Below are 21209 nucleotides of genomic sequence, written 5' to 3' on the forward strand. Positions count from 1 at the left end.
TGAAACTGCTGATTGCTGAGTTACTTGAATCCGCTGATTTCAATTGGCCTGCTGTGAGCATGACTAGCATTGGATATCACCTAATGTTTCCTGGATCATTCCTTTCCATATGTTTATGAACACTCTCAAAGCACTCTAAAAAGTTAGCCAGCTACGACTTATCCTTGTGGAAGCCATGCTGCGTCTGTTTCAACAAGGCTTATTCTTCATATGCTTAGTGAGCGCTGTCTGTTAGGATATTTCCATTCCACCTTAAAAGGGAGCAGGCTTTGTGAGTCACAGAGTCTGCGTATTTCCTGTTCACAGGAAGTTTATGTTTTGTCTATTGCTTTCGTTTTGTCTCTCTGTGCCTGAGACATCAACGCAGGCAGTCATGTTTTTCTTTGTTCTGACCAACGCTGAATAAACTTGTAAATAATGCTCTCCTGAGTGCATCTTTCGCTGTGCACTATCTGCTGATAGAGCCTGCATCAGCTCTGGAATGTGGCAAGCTATTTCTGGAGCTCGTGTCGCTAATTGCTGATACTGTATCTACGGGAGATCGATGGACGTCCGGAGGCGACGTGGAGTCATGATGGACTTTGTTTCCCTGGCAGTATCCCAACACTGTCTTCCACCAGTTTTCCCAGAACAGAGAAGTTAACCTAATCAGCCTCTGATTTCCAGGATCCCTAACCAGCCTCTAATTTCCAGGATTTTAAAAATTGGCGTTAACATTGGCCACTTTCTAGTTTTCGGTGAAGAGGCTCAACTGAAGGACATTCGGGGTAACATTTTGGTCTGGGGGACACCAGTATTTTGCCAGTACAGTGGTACCTTGGGTTAAGTACTTAATTCGTTCTGGAGGTCTGTTCTTAACCTGAAACTGTTCTTAACCTGAAGCACCACTTTAGCTAATGGGACCTCCTGCTGCCGCTACGCCGTCGGAGCACGATTTCTGTTCTCATCCTGAAGCAAAGTTCTTAACCTGAAGCACTATTTCTGGGTTAGCGGAGTCTGTAACCTGAAGCGTATGTAACCTGAGGTACCACTGTACTAAATTACTCTTGGGGCCCAGTATGCCCTGACCCTTCCAGTTCTTGTGATCCTATATGGGAAATAAACAAGATGAGCTTGAGCTCTTGGTACAGCAAACTAAATATGACATAATAGGCATCACTGAAACCTGGTGGGATAAGTCCCACGATTGGAATGTAATAATGGAGGGATACAATCTATTTCAGAGAAACAGACCAGACAAGAAAGGAGGAGGAGTGGCGTTATATGTCAGGGATGTGTATATCTGTGAAGAGATCCAAGATTTAGACCCTCAAAGCCAAAGTGACAGCATTTGGGTCAAAATTAAGGGAGAGAAGAATAACAGAGACCTCATTGTGGGAGTTTACTATAGATCCCCAAGCCAAACGGAGGACATAGATGATGCCTTCCTGGAACAGATGGCCAAGCATGCAAAAGGAAGGGAGATAGTAGTAATGGGGGACTTCAATTACCCGGATATTTGTTGGATGTCAAACTCAGCCAAGAGCATAAGGTCAAACAGATTCCTCACTGGCCTTGCAGACAACTTCATTGTCCAGAAAGTGGGAGAAGCAACAAGAGGAACAGCCATTTTAGATCTGGTCCTAACCAATGTTGATGACCTGGTTAGTGGGGTAGAAGTGGAAGGATCATTAGGCGCTGTCAGGGGCTCAGGGACGGAGGCACAGGGGAGAGAGGAAATGGAGAGCGAAGGGGAAGAATCTGAGGGCAGCGTAGGGGAGTATGACAGTGATCTGAGAGATTCCATGAGTTTCTCCAGCGAATCAGGAGATTCCCAGAAGGAGGCGCTGATGGTCAGGGCAAGGGGGGTCCCAGGGGGGACACACCAGAAACAAGGGGCCAGCGGGGACTCCCAAAGCAGCAGCGGGAGATCAGGACCAGCTTCCCCACCAGAGCGTAGTGGGGGGGAAGAGTCCCATGTGTCAGGGCCAGCGTCTCCTCCAGCAGGGGGAGAAGAGGAGTCAGGACTGACCACGCCTCCATCGGAGAGTGGGGGAACGGAGGGGAGGTCAGGTCCAGCTAGCCCCCCCGAAGGGGGAAGCAGTGACAGGAGCAGTGTAACGGTCAGGAGGAAAGTTGCCGGCTGGGCGCGCGCGCCAAGTTCGAATGTACAGGCGCGTGGGACAGCAGAAAGCCCGGATCGGGAACCAGGTCCTAAAGCCCGCCGGAGGCAGGGGGAAGACTCAGGGGACTCAGCGTCAGAGGAGTCTAGGAAGGGCGAGACCCCAGCGGACAGGTGGAACCAGAGGAGGAAAGAGCAAAGGAAGAGGTGGAGCAAGGCTAGAGTCTTAAACTGGTGTCTGGGGGGAGGAGATTCAGACGGAGCTTCGGCGGTCTAGAGTTTCAGACGTAGAGCTGCACGCTACGGCTATGGAAGTGAAACTGAACTTCAATAAATACTTTTGTATAAAACAACGAACTGGCGTTGGTCCTTTGTGAGCTGGGACCTCGGGCAGCTCTGACAGGCGCGAATGATCATTCTCTTCTGAAGTTTACTATACAGCGGAAAGGAGCAGCCAAGCATACTAGGACTCAATTTCTTGACTTTAAGAAAGCTGACTTCATAAAACTTAGGGAAGTGCTGGGTGAGATCCCATGGACAGTAATACTAAAAGGAAAGGGAGTTCATGATAGCTGGGAGTTTGTTAAGAGGGACATAGTAAAAGCACAACTTCAGGCAATACCAATGAGACGGAAACATGGAAGGTGCCTAAAGAAGCCAGGGTGGCTATCTAAAGAACTTTTAACTGAGTTAAGATTTAAAAAGGATGTGTACAAAAAATGGAAAAGGGGGGAAACCACCAAAGAGGAATTCAAATTCGAAGCTGGTAAAATGCGGTCTTGACTATGCTAGCACTCAGTGGATTTGTAAGTGGCTGACTGACCGAACCCAAAGGGTGCTCATCAATGGTTCCTCTTCATCCTGGAGAAGAGTGACTAGTGGGGTGCCACAGGGTCCTGTCTTGGGCCCGGTCTTATTCAACATCTTTAACAACGACTTGGATGATGGACTCAAGGGCATCCTGATCAAATTTGCAGATGACACCAAACTGGGAAGGGTGGCTAACACCCCAGAGGACAGGATCACACTTCAAAACGACCTTGACAGATTAGAGAACTGGGCCAAAACAAGCAAGATGAACTTTAACAGGGAGAAATGTAAAGTATTGCACTTGGGCAAAAAAAATGAGAGGCAGAAATACAAGATGGGTGACACCTGGCTTGAGAGCAGTACATGTAAAAAGGATCTAGGAGTCTTGGTTGACCACAAACTTGACATGAGCCAACAGTGTGATGCGGCAGCTAAAAAAGCCAATGCAATTCTGGGCTGCATCAATAGGAGTATAGCATCTAGATCAAGGGAAGTAATAGTGCCACTGTATTCTGCTCTGGTCAAACCTCACCTGGAGTACTGTGTCCAGTTCTGGGCACCACAGTTCAAGAAGGACACTGACAAACTGGAACGTGTCCAGAGGAGGGCAACCAAAATGGTCAAAGGCCTGGAAACGATGCCTTATGAGGAACGGCTAAGGGAGCTGGGCATGTTTAGCCTGGAGAAGAGGAGGTTAAGGGGTGATATGATAGCCATGTTCAAATATATAAAAGGATGTCACATAGAGGAGGGAGAGAGGTTGTTTTCTGCTGCTCCAGAGAAGCGGACACGGAGCAATGGATCCAAACTACAAGAAAGAAGATTCCACCTAAACCTTAGGAAGAACTTCCTGACAGTAAGAGCTGTTCGACAGTGGAATTTGCTGCCAAGGAGTGTGGTGGAGTCTCCTTCTTTGGAGGTCTTTAAGCATAGGCTTGACAACCATATGTCAGGAGTGCTCTGATGGTGTTTCCTGCTTGGCAGGGGGTTGGACTCGATGGCCCTTGTGGTCTCTTCCAAATCTATGATTCTATGATTCTATGATCTGTGGAGGTAGAACCAGTCCCTTTGTCTAGGTAATAGTTTTGCCTAACTTGTTAAGCACCACAATTAGCATACCCAATAAAGTTGCTTTGTGCCGCAAAACAAATGGGTAGGTCTGTCACACCTCACCTAGCTGCCAATTAGGAGGAGATGTTTTGGGGTGTGAGCTAAGCTGAAAGCAGACTGGAAGCTGGAGACACAGAGACTTCCTTGCTCTGTGCTGGGTCCAAAGCTGTGGCTAATGGATAAACAAGATCTGTTGGGGTGTCATTGCTTGGAGCCCCTCCATCTTAGGCTGAGGTTGTAAAGGTAAAGGGACTCCTGACCTTTAGGTCCAGTCATGACTGACTCTGGGGTTGCGACGCTCATCTCGCTTTATTGGTCGAGGGAGCTGGCGTACAGCTTCCGGGTCATGTGGCCAGCATGACTAAGCCGCTTCTGGCGAACCAGAGCAGCGCACGGAAATACCGTTTACCTTCCCGCCGGAGCGGTACCTATTTATCTACTTGCACTTTGACGTGCTTTCAAACTGCTAGGTGGGCAGGAGCAGGGACCGAGCAATGGGAGCTCACCCTGTCACAGGGATTTGAACCGCTGACCTGATCGGCAAGTCCTAGGCTCTGTGGTTTAACCCACAGCGCCACCCGTGTCCCCAGGCTCAGGTTGTACATATGTGTAAATATAACCATATATCCTAAAGACACTGCAGTCTCCGCTGAGCTTCGTTCCTAGAAAGCTGAACTGTGGGCAAACTCTGGAGCCCCTGGGAGCTCTTAGAGATTGGGACAGAGAAAATTGTGTCCCACTGGCTCTTTCCATTCTGCTAGGGTTTGTCTATGCCATGGGTAGGCAAACCAAGGCCCAGGGGCCGGATCCGGCCCAATCGCCTTCTAAATCCAGCCCGCAGACGGACCGGGAATCAGTGTGTTTTTACATGAGTAGAATGTGCCCTTTCATTTAAAATGCATCTCTGGGTTATTTGTGGGGCCTGCCTGGAGTTTTTACATGAGTAGAATGTGTACTTTTATTTTAAATGCATCTCTGGGTTATTTGTGGGGCATAGGAATTTGTTCATTTCCCCCCCAAAAAATATAGTCCGGCCCACCACATGGTCTGAGGGACAGTGGACCGGCCCTCTGCTGAAAAAGTTTGTTGACCCCTGGCTTAGGGCCTGGGTAGGCAAACTAAGGGACGGAGGCTGGATCTGGCCCAATCGCCTTCTAAATCCGGCCCATGGACGGTCTGGGAATCAGCATGTTTTTACATGAGTAGAATGTGCCCTTTTATTTAAAATGCATCTCTGGGTTATTTGTGGGGCATAGGAATTCATTCATTTTTTTTTCTTTTTTCAAAATATAGTCCGGCCCCCCACAAGGGACAGTGGACCGGCCCCCTGCTGAAAAAGTTTGCTGATCCCTGGTCTATGCCCATCTTTAAATACTCCAGTTTGCCCACCTTAGCTCAGAGGCACCTGACATTATTGTATAAACACCTGTGCATGTTCTTCTTTTCAAATGTTTTTGGCACACACATTTTACCATCCTGGGCTTTGGCCTTTCTGACACCCCTCACTCGTGCCGAATTTAGTGTGCAAACACAAAGGGGCTGCAGAAACAACCCGTTAAGTCCCCTGTGCATGGAAAGCCATCCTAAATATTCCTTTGAAAGTTGGGGAGCGAGTTCGAGTGAGCCACGGGGTTGCAAGGTCTGCAACGCCAGGTCTGCGAGGCAGGCCTCTGACTCATATCTCTGCCCGAGACTTGAGCGTGTGGGGTGGCCAGGGCAGAGACAGGGGTGTGGGTGGAGAATACGCTCAGGTAGCACATTAGCGCCATGCTCATTGACGGTGTGCTGACCACAACGCTACAGTAGAAATAGAAAAGTAATTTATTAATCTTTTCTCTTTTTTTCTTTTTGCTATGTACAAGTTTAATGGAGGAATCTTGGCGTCTGCAACAATTAAAAAGAACAGGGTTTTGCGTCTCATTTCCCCTGTTTTTGAACATTCAATGGTTAACAGAAGGAGGTGCGCCCAGCTCTCGCTACATTGCTAATTTTCAGTCATGCGGTCTTTTCCGGAGACGATTGTTACCAGGCAGGGCAGAGGAAGGGGGCAACGGGAGTCTCATGGGCTCCTCACCCCTGTAATTACAAAAATACACCTTTGAAAGTGACAGCCCATAGACAGCGGCTTTGACAAAATGCATGCCATAGGGAGAGAGAGAAAGACGGAGAGGGGTGAGGAAGGGGGAACAAAATATCCACAAACACCACAGTACTGCCAATCCAAAGATGTCAACCTCGTTTGGGCAACATAATCCAGGATTTTGACTCAGTCCCAATTAAATTCTGGTGCTAAAATAAAACAAATATCAAAGTTGCAAGCCAGAAACCACAGCCTTTCTTCATTTCTAGCTATCGCAGGTGGTCAGGGATTCTTTAGTTGAGATTCTAGCACTGTAGGGGGTTGGTCTGGATGACCCCCCGGGGTCTCTTCCAACTTTACAGTTCTGTGATTCTATAAATATCCCAAGGGCGCTTGGATAGAAGTCAATAACTTGTCTACACAATCACAATGGCATTCCTAAATCTGGCGGCCCCCCCACCCCAATGTTTTAATTAATTAATTAATTACATTAAAATTATATACCGCTTGACTTAAAAATGAAATAAAACAGAAAGCAGTTTGCAAAAAAGAACAAAAACCTATTTTTTTAAAAAGGGGGAAAACAATTAAAACATTAAAAAAAATTAAAACCAGCAATAATTTTTCTTCTTCTTCTTCTTCTTAAAACAGCATTTTAGATAACCGGCAGGCTTGGCTCAACAAAAATGTTTTTAGCAGATACTGAAAAGAGTACTTTGAAGGCACCTGTTTGATCTCAATTGGCAGGGAGTTCCAAAGGTGTAGGTGCCAACACACTAAAATGTAGATTGCTTACAGATGTGGAAGGGGTGTTGTGGGTCACCTCTAACAGTGCTGGCTGGAGGTGATGGGACTCATAGACCAAAAACATCTGGAGTACAATCAATCAATCAATCAATCAATCAATCAATATAAAGCCCTACATGGCTTAGGTCCAGGCAACCTGACAGACCATATTCCCACATATGAACCTGCCCAGTCTCTGAGATCTTCAGGGGAGGCCTTTCTCTCGGTCCTGCCACCCTCACTGGCGTGCTTTGTGGGGATGTGGGACAGGGCCTTCTTGGTGGTGGCTCCTCCTCCTGGGCAACTTTGAAACTCCCACCCTAGTGAGGCTAGACAGGCTCCCTTCTCCCTGCTCTTCCACCTGCAGGTGAAGACCGTTTCATTCCAACAGGCCTTTGGGAAGTGTTTGTTCAAAAAAGGGCTTCTAATAGCACTTGGCTGTTTCCATCATCATCTCTTTCCATAGTCTTTTAATTCTGTTAGAGCTCAACTGCTTATCTCTCATATCTTTTTAGCTCTTCGCACTTTATCCACGCTGCGTATTTTCATTTGCAAGCAGGTCTGGGACGGCAAACGTGGGAACGACGATAAATAGAACGAGAACGGAAAGGGACTAAATCGGAAGCTACGGGGTTGACTTCTGAGGCTTTGGCAGACCTGAACCAATTCACTATAAGTTGGCGGTACGAGAAAAAAAACCGGAACGCCGGAAAAGGGGGGGGGAGTCCGTCCGCCTGCCTAGATCTCGTTCTGCTCTTTTGGGTCATCGGCTAGGCCATCGTACTCGACGGATCGCGGAGACATCCCCAGGTACTGCTTCAGGAACTCGCTAAACCGCTTCTGGTTGTGCCACTTCCGGGCCGATTTCCGGACCCCAATGAAGCCTCCAAACCGCTTCTGGAGCTCCTGGACTCCGGCTTCCCCTACCGGCTCGTAACCAAACGGCCCACTCAGAAAGCCGCTCACCCCTTTCGGTATGTCGAGCTGGGCCGGCAAGTCCCTCAGCAGACCTTGGACCCCGTCGCCATCTCCACCTTCCGCTTGCCGGAAGAGACCGCTCGTCTTGGACACCCCCTTCTCGCTCCCGGCCTTGTCCAGGTCCGCCGCCCGGGCCAGGCTGCCGAGGCGTTTCAGGCCCCCTCGGCTTGGCCGCAGGCCACCGTCCCACATCTCCAAGGGCCGGCTGGTGTCGTCTTCCGGGCTGTCGAGGGGCAAAGGAGCCTTGCCGCCGGTGGCTTTGCTGCACAGCCCCCAGGTGGCGCTGGAGAGCAGCTTCCCCTCGCACTCCATGACGCAGATCTGCAAGAAGGGAGGAAGGAAGAAACAATTTCAGGAGGAGCGTGTGTGTGTGCTTTTAGTTTCGGGAGTATTGCACCGGGCGTGACGTTAATCATCTTTCTCTTTGAAGGAAGAAAGCTGGGAAAGGGCTATTATTAAAAGAGCTGCAGGCTATTTTAAAATGAATCTCTCGCTTTTTAAACTTAAGAAGACTGTAAGCACTGTTACGGAAATAAAGGGGGGCACATCTTTAAAGTTGTTAAAGGTAAAGGTAAAGGGACCCCTGACCATTAGGTCCAGTCATGGCTGACTCTGGGGTTGCGGCGCTCATCTCGCTTTATTGGCCGAGGGAGCCGGCGTACAGCTTCCGGGTCATGTGGCCAGCATGACTAAGCCGCTTCTGGCGAACCAGAGCAGCACATGGAAACGCCGTTTACCTTCCCGCCAGAAGGTATTTACCTATTTATCTACTTGCACTTTGATGTGCTTTCGAACTGCTAGGTTGGCAGGAGCAGGGACAGAGCAACGGGAGCTCACCCCATCGCGGGGATTCGAACCGCCGACCTTCTGATCGGCAAGTCCCAGGCTCTGTGGTTTAACCCACAGTGCCACCCAACAATGCTACAAATATTATGACTGAATGCATCCTTTCAACGACAGCTAGATACTTAGCTTTATAAATTCGTAGAAAATCCATACTTTAACTGACTCTCCTCATTTCGATGCCATTTAACCCTTAAAGAAAGGTGAATTTGGGCTTCACCTCCCTGTGTACCTTTTTTTGCCTAGCCATGGTCTAATGCAAAGACTGGTCCCAGATAGCACGGGATGACAAGGTTGAATTGCTGGCATTGGGTCAAGTGGTGACACTTCGCTTGTATTTGAGGAGGTCCCAGTCTTGCATATATTAGCAGGTAGCCAGGAGATATTTTTCCCCCAGACCCCAAACTTTCTCTGTTCATCTCTTCTCACCCCATAACTAATTGATTGCAAACAGGTTCTTAGAGGGATCACTGACTTTCATCAGAAGTCAATTATAAGACAGTAACTTCCTTTCCCCCCTTTGCTGGAAAGGAATTGAATTCACAGCAAGGGGTCTTTGAATGCCAAGAGCGAAGAACCCAACTCTCTTTTCACGCTCAGGTTGCTAAACCGCTTACTTCTGCAATCAGGCTACTGTTTCCAAAGGCTTCCCTTCTCCACCCCCAACTTTCATTAGCAGGTGAACTGCTTGCATTTAATTCTACCCACAATATGTGTGTGTGTGTGTGTGTGTGTGTGTGTGTGTGTGTGTGTGTGTGTGTGGCGGCTTGTCTGTATTTTTTTAAAACGCTGCCCTGCAAAAGTTTAGCTGTCTATTTATTCTGCACTCAAGGAATAGCAAAGTGGGGAACTTGGACTAATTATAAGTTCTGAAGTTCCCTGGGTCTTCTGAGCAGAGAGTTCTACATTTTTTGTCCCGAATGGCTTCTTCATGCAGAAGGGAGGCCTTTTGAAATTGCTCTTGCTTTGGCAAACTCAGCCATAGCTGTCAACTTACAGATTTGAAAATAAGGGACCAGCAGCCTCGAAAATAAGGGATCAGCAGCCAAAATAAGGGATCAACAATTACTTTGATAAAATACATATTTTGTTGCGTGCAAATGGCTTTAGATACCTATTAGGACCATAAAGCATATATTCAACACAAAAAAAACAGCAACAATTTGTTGTTGACAAAGGACAGCTGGACATAGAAAGGGCCCCATTGCATTCAGTAGCTTATTTAAGGGACATCATCAATAAGGGACAGCAGCGGGACATGGCGCTCGGATAAGGGACTGTCCCGCCAAATAAGGGACACTTGACAGCTATGAACTGAGCTGAGATATTTGTTCAGCTCCGCCATGTGGCCTGACTCTACAGCTGCAAGAGACATTGCTGGTGACGGCTGATCTCATGTGGGGGCTGAACTGTGTGGGGAACCAGCATGCTGAGAGCTCACTGACCAGGCAAATTAATGCAGGGGGGAAGTTCCCAGGGCAGGGGTAGGCAAACTAAGGCTTTGGGGCCAGATGCAGCCCAATTGCCTTCTCAATCCGGCCTGTGGACGGTCTGGGAATCAGCGTGTTTTTACATGAGTAGAATGTGTGCTTTTATTTAAAATGCACCTCTGGGTTATTTGTAGGGCATAGAAAGTCGTTCATCTCCCCCCCCCCCCAAAAAAATATAGTCCAGCCCCCCACAAGGTCTGAGGGACAGTGGACTGGCCCCCTGCTGAAAAAGTTTGCTGACCCCTGCTCTAACCACTGCACCAGGCTAGCAGAGAACCTCTGCCTTCTGCAGTGCCCTTGGAGTGAGATTCAAGGTTGCACCCATTGCGTGTGTGTGTGTGTGGCTGGTGGCGAAATTGGCATTTCCCTGAAATGAGGCGGCTGACTAAATGAATCTTAATGACCTGTCCACTGCATTTTCTTAATGGGCAGGAGATTTGCCAGCACCATGCGGAGTCCAGCCGAGACAGCTGAAGCTGGCTTCGCTCCTTGGTTTGCTAATTCATTCATTCATTCATGCATGCTTTCATTCATTCATTCATTCCAATCCACAAACCGTCCAGCCATGACAGTATCAGCTGTGGAAAGGAAGCCCTCCAAGGTCAACGGCATAAGAGTCCATTGAACTTCCTATAATTTTGAGGCAAAGAATCCTGTCCATGCCTTAATTTCAGAGAAGCCCTCTTTGGTCGTTTGGCAACCAGAATGATCAAGGAGATGGAGGGACTCCTCTATGGGGGAATGAAAGATTGCAGCATTTGGGACTTTTTAATTTACATCATAGGAGTTTATAAAATCATGCATGACATTGAGAAAGTGGATAATTTTTTTCTCCCTTTCTCATAAAACTGGAAGTCGTGGACATTTGATGAAGAAGAAGAAGAAGAAGAAGAAGAAGAAGAAGAAGAAGAAGAAGAGTTTGGATTTGATATCCCGCCTTTCACTCCCTTTAAGGAGTCTCAAAGCGGCTAACATTCTCCTTTCCCTTCCTTCCCTACAACAAACACTCTGTGAGGTGAGTGGGGCTGAGAGACTTCAGATAAGTGTGACTGGCTCAAGGTCACCCAGCAACTGCATGTGGAGGAGCGGAGACGCGAACCCGGTTCCCCAGATTACGAGACTACCGCTCTTAACCACTATACCACACTGGCTCTCAAGTGGAATATTGGATGATTCATGACAGATACAGTAGAAGAAAGGACTTCTTTACAGAATCAGAGAATTATAGAATTGGATGGGTCCTCTAGAGTCATCTAGTCCAGCCCCCAAGGGCTGGCCTGGGGCACAGGACCACATAGCCCCAGGATATCTGGAAGGGACCAGATGAACAAAGACCTCTTCTGGATTCACTTTCTGTTTCAGAGATGCTTCACAGGAGTTTGGAGGGGGGGAATTATCCTAAAATAAGCTTATTGCGCAGGCAGGTGCGAATCGGCGAGACTGGAACACGCTTCCAAGGTGGGCTCAGAGGTGACCTAGATGAATGCAGACGGATGCCTTGGCGACGATCTTTCTTTAGGGCCCCACTCAATGAGAAATGGAGCCAGGGCAGGGAATGGCTGGGACATAAATTCTCATCAAATGGGAAGGAGGAAGTGCCAGAAGCGGGAGAGGGAGAGGGAAGGAGAAAAAGGCCATTGCAAAAAGTGTCACTGTTGATCAGCCGAGGAGGGAGGAAAAGCGTGGAGATGAGAACGGTGTTTAACTCTTCCTTTGAAACCTGGTGTTTGAGCTGCCAGGACTGGAGCTTGGAAGGCGGCCCAAAATCAATGCTGGCATATCAAGAACAGGCTGGCCCTAGCATTGGACAGAGTGAGGCAGGGGCCTCAGGTGGCCTGTCTTGAGGATAGGGGCAGGTGAATCTGTCAGTTTTGGTCCCTTTTTTCCAATCTTATGTTCAGTTCTCCACATTTCCACATGATGCTGTGAGGGTGGCACAGGGACGCAGGTGGCGCTGTGGGTTAAACCACAGAGCCTAGGACTTGCCGATCAGAAGGTAGGCAGTTTGAATCCCTGTGATGGGGTGAGCTCCCGTTGCTCTGTCCCTGCTCCTGCCCACCTAGCAGTTTGAAAGCACCTCAAAGTGCAAGTAGATAAAGAGGTACCACTCCGGCGGGAAGGTAAACGGCGTTTCCATGCGCTGCTCTGGTCCACCAGAAGTGGCTTAGTCATGCTGGCCACATGACCCGGAAGCTATACGCCGGTTCCCTTGGCCAGTAAAGCAAAATGAGCACCACAACCCCAGAGTCGGCCACAACTGGACCTAATGGTCCCTTTACCTTTACAGTGGTACCTTGGGTTACATATGCTTCAAGTTACATGCTCTTCAGGTTACACACTCTGCTAACCCAGAAATAGTGCTTCAGGTTAAGAACTTTGTTTCAGGATGAGAACAGAAATCGTGCTCCGGCGGCACGGCAGCAGTGGGAGTCCCCATTAGCTAAAGTGGTGCTTCAGGTTAAGAACAGTTTCAGGTTAAGAAAAGACCTCTGGAACGAATTAAGTACTTAACATGAGGTACCACTGTACCTTTACTAAAAAATCACCAGCACTTCAGTGCAAATGCATGCAATTCTGCCTAATAGACGTGTTTTTGCAAAGCAATCTCCCCTAATTTGTTCTTTGTTGCACTTCTGTACACACTACTTGGCTGGAAAACCTCATTGCAAAATTCAGAGAAGTGCAAATTTCAAAGGATGTGCATTGGTTCACAAATGATGGATCGGGTAGGTTTGCCTGGCAGTGGTAGCCATATGACCCAAGCCCGCCGCTGCTTGGACTACTCACCAGAAGGCTGAAGTCATCCTGCTGGTGGCTGTACAAATGTCTGTGGCAGTTCAGGCAGTCTCTCCGGCAGTCGCTGAGGGCGTAAGCAAGCAGGCAGAACGACAAGACGTTCCAAAGGAGGAGCCTCATGGTGTCAGCTCTCAAAAACCTGCAAAAAGGAACCGGGGAGAGTGGAATGGTCAAGAGAAGGAACTGTCCTTGCCCGTCCTCTGACTCGGGACCACCAGAAGTGGAAGAAAACTTCAACCCAGTAGGTTTTTGTGTCATTCTCACCAGTCCTGTGGTATTGCCTCCCCACAGAGGTTCATGCTTAATAATAATAATAATAATAATAATAATAATAATAATAATAAATTTTATTTATACCCCGCCGTCCCCAGCCAAGACTGGGCTCAGGGCGGCTAACACCAATATAAAAACAATTGATTGAAATACAGCTTAAAAAACAAGATTAAAATACAACATTAAAACATTAAAATGCAATCTCATTTCAGTGGACACTCAAATAAAAAACTTTGGGGGGGGGGGGGATAAAAACGTCAAGTCTTCACCAATGCTAACTATCCAGACTGGTCCTACGTGGGCCAGAAAAAAGCCAGGGAAGTCCCCAAACAGGAGTTCGATAACAGAAGGAGAAAGGAAAAAGGAAAGAGGGGGAGGGAATCAAGTTGATTCCAAGCCAAAGGCCAGGCAGAACAGCTCTGTCTTACAGGCCCTGTGGAAAGAAATCAGATCCTGCAGGGCCCTGGTCTCATGAGGCAGAGCGTTCCACCAGGCCGGGGCCAGTGTTGAAAAGGCCCTGGCTCTGGTTGAGGCTAATCTGTAAGCGGGCATATGCTTACAATCAAGGAGTATATAAATTCAAAGGATTTGCAGATAAGGGGGGTTCTGAAGAGGGATTTGAAGGACAATACAGGTGACAGCAGGGCCATGGGTGCAAGAAGATGCCCACTTCCTACTGAGCCAGGTTCAAGGCTTTTGCATTCATTTACAAATCCCTGAACAACTTAGGTCCAGGGTACCCCGGGGGTCACCTGAACCCTTACATCCCGGTAGCAGCAGAACATATGCCTGCACTGCCCAGGGCGGGCGCAGTCCCGAGGGGTGTGTGGCGTGGAGGGTGTGTTGATATTTTCACCCCTCCCATTGCAAGAATCTCCTGAGCTGCTGATTTGAGAAAGGAGGGGAACTGCTCTTCTACTCTTCCGCTCCTTCCTGACTGCCTGACTTTAGAAGAATTGATTTTAGAATGAATTGATTTTAGAATGTATTGTAATTAATTGATTGTGATTTTATGTAAACTGTTACTTTTACTGTTGTTAGCCGCTCTAAGCCCGGCTTTGGCTGGGGAGGGCGGGATATAAATAAATAATTATTATTACTATTATTATTATGATTAATATTTTTTTAAAGAGACACAGCAGTATGCAATTTTTTAAATGTAAACAAATAAACAAATGAAAAGGAAACACGGGCGGCTTTCACAAGTTGTGCAGAAAGGTCTCTTGCAGCTGACTTATCAAGGTGACGCCGAGTGCCATTTTTCTAGAAAAAGGGATGTCAGAGCAAAGCATGAACTTCTCCTTTGTTGTCTTAGAATGGCAATGGCGCCCACCTGAAAGGTGCCGGAACTGAGCTTCGGCTGGGGGGGGGGGAGCTCTGATGACGCCCTTCCCTCCATGCTGAAACAAACCCTAGCATTGCTCACTGGTGTGACAGCTCAAGCAGAACCTGTGACGGTGCAGTTACTCATTAAGTAAATTAAGAGAATCGGACCCCGAGGCAGGAGGGTACTCGAAGCCTGTCACACGGCGGCGAGTCAGGCCGAGCGCATTTTTCCACTTGTTTCCCCACCTCCTCCCTGCCTCTATTTGCGAAATTCCGGATCTGCGTTTCATCTCAGGCAGGGCGAGATAGCTCCTGACTGGCTCCAAGGTTTGCTGGCAGATGGAACAAAGAATTATGCTTCCTGGCTGGAGGGGAGCTCTATCTGTGACGCGCTTGCAACCCTCGCCTTACCTCGCCGGTGCCGGGAAAACGATGTGAGCATCGCGTACAGTTAGCATGCTTCGGAAAGCAATGTGGCTTGCTCACCCCAAGGAGGAAAGGAAAAGGAAAAGGAAAGGCCATCTCTGACCCTGGGGAGGCTAGAGATGGTGGTCGTTGGTAGATTAAATGTTGCAGCAGGTCTTGCAAAGCCACTTCCGCCCTTCGGAGGAGGTGCAGTTGCGGGCTTCACGACCCCACCATGCGAGCAGCGGCTGGAGCCCATCCCCCACGCGATTGGGGGAATCCCCGGCCGCGTCACACCCTGGCCAGCCAATTGGCTGGCTCTGGGGGCGTGGTCTGCCCTATTTAAGGCAGGCACAGACAGGGATCTCCCTCTTTCCCTGCCTGCCAGCTGTTCCTGCTTTTTCCCACCCTCCTGCCCAATAAGGTTTCCATTCCTTGACCTTGCTATGGACCTTGGTTGGCCACCGTTGAGGGGCCTGGCAGGAATTTTTCCACTTGGCAAATTGGCACCAGCCACTTGGTTTTCATCTACCTCGTAGCAAATCGTCACAACTTTGTAAAGGTTGGTGGTTAGGCATTGGAATATTGCTGGAGAAGAGGGGAGGGGAGGTAGCGCTATCACCTGCCCCACATATTGAAGGGTAGTCCGATAAAGGATTCCAGGGGGCGTGGCCCTGTCTGAAGCCTATGGAGGTGAGGGTCTAAGACACGCCCCCTATCTGTGACCCCGGGGGAGTTCCTAGTTGATGTGCATCAGCAGGACTCCCCTACTGGCGGTTAACCCTTCCTGGGCTTCTAGCGGACGGGCTGAAGTTGGATATAGTCGGTTAGGACCAATGCCTAAGCCAATACCAGTCATCACCTGTAACCAATAAAGTTGTGGCCTTTTTTAGCCCATTAACCTTAATAATTGTGTCATGTGTCTTTATTTCTACTGGGGGGACGGGACTCGCCACGCAAGCCCTCAAGTCCAAACACCCTGATTGATGCAAGAAATCAAGCTATGAGAAGATCTGCTGAGAGGGTTCAACTCTCAGGAACTTTCTTGACACGAGGGTCATACATGCTTCTGCTAGTCCAGCTGCTTTCTCCCGGGAAACTTTTCTGCTGGATCAGAACAAACATCAGTCGATTTTTCTGCGGGTTGACGTTTGTTCTGATTCAGCGGTAAACAGTGGCTTTTCCCAGAGAAAGCAGCGGGATGACTGGAAAACCTCTCAGATCTGTGCTTTCTAGACATGGAACAAGTGGAATGTGACCATAGGATGTTGAAACCTCAATTTCCCTCAAATGGAAAGTTTCCCAGAACTTGCGACTCCCTCCCTGGTATTAAATTATGTGGATTTTAACACTGTCTGAAAAAACAACAACTCGTAAGTTATGTGTTGGAGGATCATGAAAGATTCTGTTCTGTTTGACGGGATTTTATCTTCCATACAACAAATGCAGATATGCAGGACTCTCCCTCCACAACAGTACAAGGTGAAATCTGGTTTTGCTCGTGGTCTCAAGTACTCTACTTACCTGATTTAAGTATCTGCCTGATCTATTGTGCTGCTCTTTTGCTTTGTTTGGCTTCAATAAAACCATGATTCTATGAAAATAACATTTTTGGGAGGGGGGAATAAAGCAAGTGATAGAGTAGAGTGGGGAACTTCAGGCCTGGAGGCCAAGTGTGGCTCTCCAGACATCCCTATCTGGCCCTTGGACACCTCCCATGGCCTCACCCCTTTCCCAAGGCTACAGCTCTCTGTTCTCCTTGAGCTTTCTTGCCTGGCTCGGATGTGTACACAAGAACAGTTCTGCGGGGTCAAGACAATGACTCATCTACTGCAGCATTTGAGAATCACAGAATCAAAGAATTGTAGAGTTGGAAGAGATTGTCTTCCAAAACACTGTTTTAACAATGAGTCCGTAAGTGACTGTGGAGGCCAATTCTGGATCCACACGTCCTTCCACAGTGGGGACATTGGTTCCCGGGCAAGAGTTGATCACGGTGTGGATTTGCCAAGCGTGCCTTCCTCTTAGCATGTTTCTCCCTTGCATCCTGAGTTCGGGTGTCTTCAAATCCCTTGACACCTTTGGTAAAGGCTGTTCTCCAACTCTAGCGCTCGCAGGCCAGTGGTTCCCAATTGTCGGTGTTTATACTACATTTTTTTAGATTTGCCTTGAGACAGTCTTTAAACCTCTTTTGTTGACCACCAGCACTACGCTTTCCATTTTTAAGTTCGGAATAGAGTAGTTTCTTTGGGAGACGATAATTAGGCATCCGCACAACATGCCCAGTCCAACGAAGTTGATGTTGAAGAATCATTGCTTCAACACTGGTGATCTTTGCTTCTTCCAGTACACTGGCATTAGTTCGCCTGTCTTCCCAAGTGATGTGTAAAGTTTTTCAGAGACACCATTGATGGAATCTTTCGAGGAGCTGGAGATGGCGTTTATAAGTGGTCCATGTTTCACAAGAATATTGTAAGGTTGGTAGTAGAATAGCTTTGTAAACAAGCATTTTGGTTTCCCTGCGAATGTCCCGGTCCTCAAACACTCTGCACTTCAATCGGGAGAAAGCCGCACTCGCAGAGCTCAGGCAATGCTGGATTTTGGCATCAATGTTGGCCCTTGTGGAAAGAAGTACAGTGGTGCCTTGCAAGACAAAAAGAATCCGTTCTGTGATTCTCTTCATCTAGCGGTTTTTTTGTCTTGCGAAGCAAGCCCATTGACGGATTAGCGGATTAGCGCTATTAGAGGCTTTTAACGGCTTTTAGCGGCTTATCGGCTTATCAGATCAGCTGATATGCGGCTTAGCGGCTTAGCAAAAGGGGGGGAGGGAAAAAACCCGCAGGAACTCGCAAGACATTTTCGTCTTGCGAAGCAAGCCCATAGGAGATTCGTTTTGCGAAGCACCTCCAAAACGGAAAACTCTTTCGTCTAGCGAGTTTTCCGTCTTGCGAGGCATTCGTCTTGTGGGGCACCACTGTACTTTCTTGCCTCTGTCCTCTGCATGTTTCCTTAGAAGTAAGCTCCTCTTTACTCAACAAGCCTTACTCCCCACAGCGCACAAAAGTGTGCTTAGGGCTACAGCTGTATTTTTTTAAAAAAGAACTCCACCCTGCCTTTCAACAGACAACTCTCAAAGCAATTCACAGCTTGTTTTAAGAACCACCAATGGCAAAACAATTAAAACAGCAAAATAAAAAGGGGGAACAAAAGCAGTTCAGTAGCAACAAGGCCCCCAGGCCCTTTTAAATTCTACAAGCTGCTGAGAGGCACTAAAAAGCAGAGCCCTCAAACACTCATGACAGTAAAATGTTTTTACTAGGCACCTGAAGATCAGTTAGACTGGGTGCCATGGGAAGTACTGACTTTGAGGTTTCCCTGAAAGAGTAATGCTGGTGGTCAACAAAAGAGGTTCAAAGACTGTCTCAAGGCAAATCTAAAAGAATGTAGTATAAACACCGACAACTGGGAAACACTGGCCTGCGAGCGCTCCAGTTGGAGAACAGCCTTTACCAAAGGTGTCCTGCGCTTTGAAGACACTCGAATTCAGGACACAAGGGAGAAACGTGCTAAGAGGAAGGCACGCTTGGCAAATCCACACTGTGATCAACTCCCGCCCCTGGAAACCAATGTCCCCACTGTGAAAGGACGTGTGGGGCCAGAATTGGCCTCCACTGCCACTTACGGAGTCCCTGTTAAGACTGTGTTCATGGAAGACCATCTTACTTGGCTACAAGTGATCGCCAAAGAAGAAGAAGACATCACAGAGTTTTATTTTGTGTACTGTCCTTCATCCGAAGATCTCAGGGCAGTTCACAGAATAGTCCAGCATCCTGTTCTCACAGTGGCCAGCCAGAAGCCCATTACGGGGAACCCGCAAGCAGGATTTGAACACAGGAGCAACACTCTCTTCCCTCCTGTGGTTTCCAGGAACTGGGATTCAGATGTGTTGCTGCCTCCAATTGTGGCGGTGCAGAGCATAGCCAATGTGGCCCTTTCTGTGATGGCCTTGGACTCGGGCTCGGAACCAGAGGAGTCTCAGTCCACACCGGATCCTTTGCCTCAGGCAGCATCTGAACCAAGTCTGGGGTCTGATCCTGAAGAGTCCCAGTCTGCCCAGGTTTCCCTGCAACAAGCACCAGCTAGGCTGAGTCAGGGGCCTGAGCCTGCCCTGGCTCCAGATGCGGGGATGACCTCGTTGCCTCCAGCTGGGCCATAACTTACAGCTGCTCCACTACTGGTTGGGTCAGGGGAGGCTGAGGCGGCCCCTGGGTCTAGTAACCCACTGACGTCTCCTGAGCTGCAGAGACTCAGGTCTGAGAGAAAGAGAGACCTGAGTACTCGCAGGAGGAGTGCTCACCTTCGGGCGAGACAGGGAGGTGAGTCGCCAGGGGATCAGGAACGGCCGTTACCCCGACAGAGATAAAAGGCTGTCGGACCCTGCCCCAGGTTGCGGGAGCAATGTTGCTGTATGCTAGATCCTGCCTGAGATCCTGTACCTGTCCTTGCCTGGATTCCTGCCTCATGTCCTGCCTTGGCCCTGTCGGACTGACGCCTAGCGGAACGTTCGGATTCTGGACTGGACCTGGACCGCGTTTCTTGGGTTACCCTCAGCACACTCTCCTTGATGGACTTCTTAAGGAAGTGACACACCACCACCTTCTTCAAAGGGGACGGCACTTCATCCTCTTCCAGTGAAGCATTGCTTACTCTCTGGTTGCGCCCAATCCGGCCACTATGGCTAGCTCAAAGAAGCCATGATGGACAGAGGTCAAGCGAAGAGGTGGCCGGCTGCACTTCTTGACGCAGTTTGTCCACATCCTCAGACCACAATAATGGAAACTTATCCAATGTAGATGTGTTGCAGGGGGGTTGGACTAGATGACCCTCGGTTCCCTCTCCAGCTCTACAGTTCTATGATCCCATGGATCTGGAAATGCCCACGCCATCTGGAGAGAGCCAACTTGCAAAATTTCCTGCACAGACATATCTTTGCAGCCCCTTAGCAATCATTTAAGCAACTTCTGAGAAGAGGGCTTGTGGGAGACAAGTCAGAATAAAAGCCATTCCTCATGTCTGATTAGGAGTCAAGCACCATCAGTCCTTTAACGCCACTCAAGCATTTTCTTCTTTTCTCCCTTAAAAGCGACAACAAAGATACCGAGCTGTGTCATGAAAGGAAGGGCTAAAAATATCTCTCTGGTCAGAAATCTCTTAGCCAGAGTTGGGGGATTAATTTACAACTTGATTAGGGTGACGGGCGATGGGCAGATGATAGCAGGAGGAAGAGGGGGAGAAGCTGCCTTTGTTTTGGAGACGGGCTCAGGAGTTTATGGGAAGCGATGAGTCTGGGATGGATGCGATGTGCAATCAAAGAAGTGGGTGTGTGATTGAAGCGCTGATTCTCACATCAATCACCGCAGTGGGAATTTGGCCGGACTCAGAAATGATGAGGCGCTGTAAATGTCTCTTATCAAGCGCACAAGGCAAGCTCGCAAGGAGCCCATGTGGTCTGATACGGTGGTTTTTATGTGGAAAGCTCAGGGAGTCAATGGCACGGACTGCCAGCCAGCTACTGAGGTAAGTTCAAGGTGTTGGTTCAAAGAGATTCTAGACCTCCGTTTTGAAGGCTCCTTTTTCTGAAGACCTTCGCATCTCCCAAGACATCTGCCTTTCCCTTGCACCTGTTGTGAACAAAAATCTGCCCTTTTTTCCCTTATGGGGTATCCAAGAGCCCATATAGAGTCCTTACGTAGGTTCCCTATTGGTAGGAGAAAATAACAGAGGCCAACCAGAGCATATTGAGAAGCAAAGCAACTAGTAAGCCTGATCTTTATTGATCTGTTGCAATAGAGTGCTCTCCTCACACGCAGGAAAGGAGGAGGAACCCAGAACAAAGGTGTTCCTGCCCTATATAGAAATTTTAAATTCCCTGCCCTGGAGCTCAAGACCACCCCTCCATACATCATAACATCACAGAAGGGGTGTAACCTAAGACCACCCCCCAGATACATCATACCTACATCAAAGAAAAGGCGGTCTACAGCAAAAATCTGAGTGCGTTGTTTATCTCGTCTGACAGGCTACCTGTTTAATGGTCACTTGATTGGATTGCCTGGGGAGCCTGGCCAGTCTTTTGTAATGATGAATACTTAGTTCCTGAGCCAGGTCACAGGCTCACACCCTATTCATATCTTAAATGTGCCCTTAATAC

At 48.4% G+C, this 21209-nt stretch overlaps 1 protein-coding gene across 1 annotated transcript in view; it reads right to left on the reverse strand.

Moving 5' to 3' along the window:
- Positions 1 to 5824: 5824 nt before the first annotated feature.
- The window catches only part of PNOC (prepronociceptin), a 43960-nt gene continuing 28575 nt past the window's right edge, over positions 5825 to 21209 (reverse strand). Inside the window, exons 2-3 of the mRNA XM_083494851.1 lie at positions 12986 to 13133; positions 5825 to 8186 (exon numbers count right to left, since the gene is read on the reverse strand). Of these exons, the coding sequence (XP_083350977.1) occupies positions 7626 to 8186; positions 12986 to 13114 (690 nt within the window). The 5' untranslated portion in view covers positions 13115 to 13133 and the 3' untranslated portion in view covers positions 5825 to 7625. The remainder of the gene's footprint in view (positions 8187 to 12985; positions 13134 to 21209) is intronic.

Source organism: Podarcis liolepis (genome assembly GCF_965112155.1).
Source record: "Podarcis liolepis genome assembly, chromosome: 3".
In the NCBI taxonomy this organism is placed as follows: domain Eukaryota; kingdom Metazoa; phylum Chordata; class Lepidosauria; order Squamata; family Lacertidae; genus Podarcis; species Podarcis liolepis.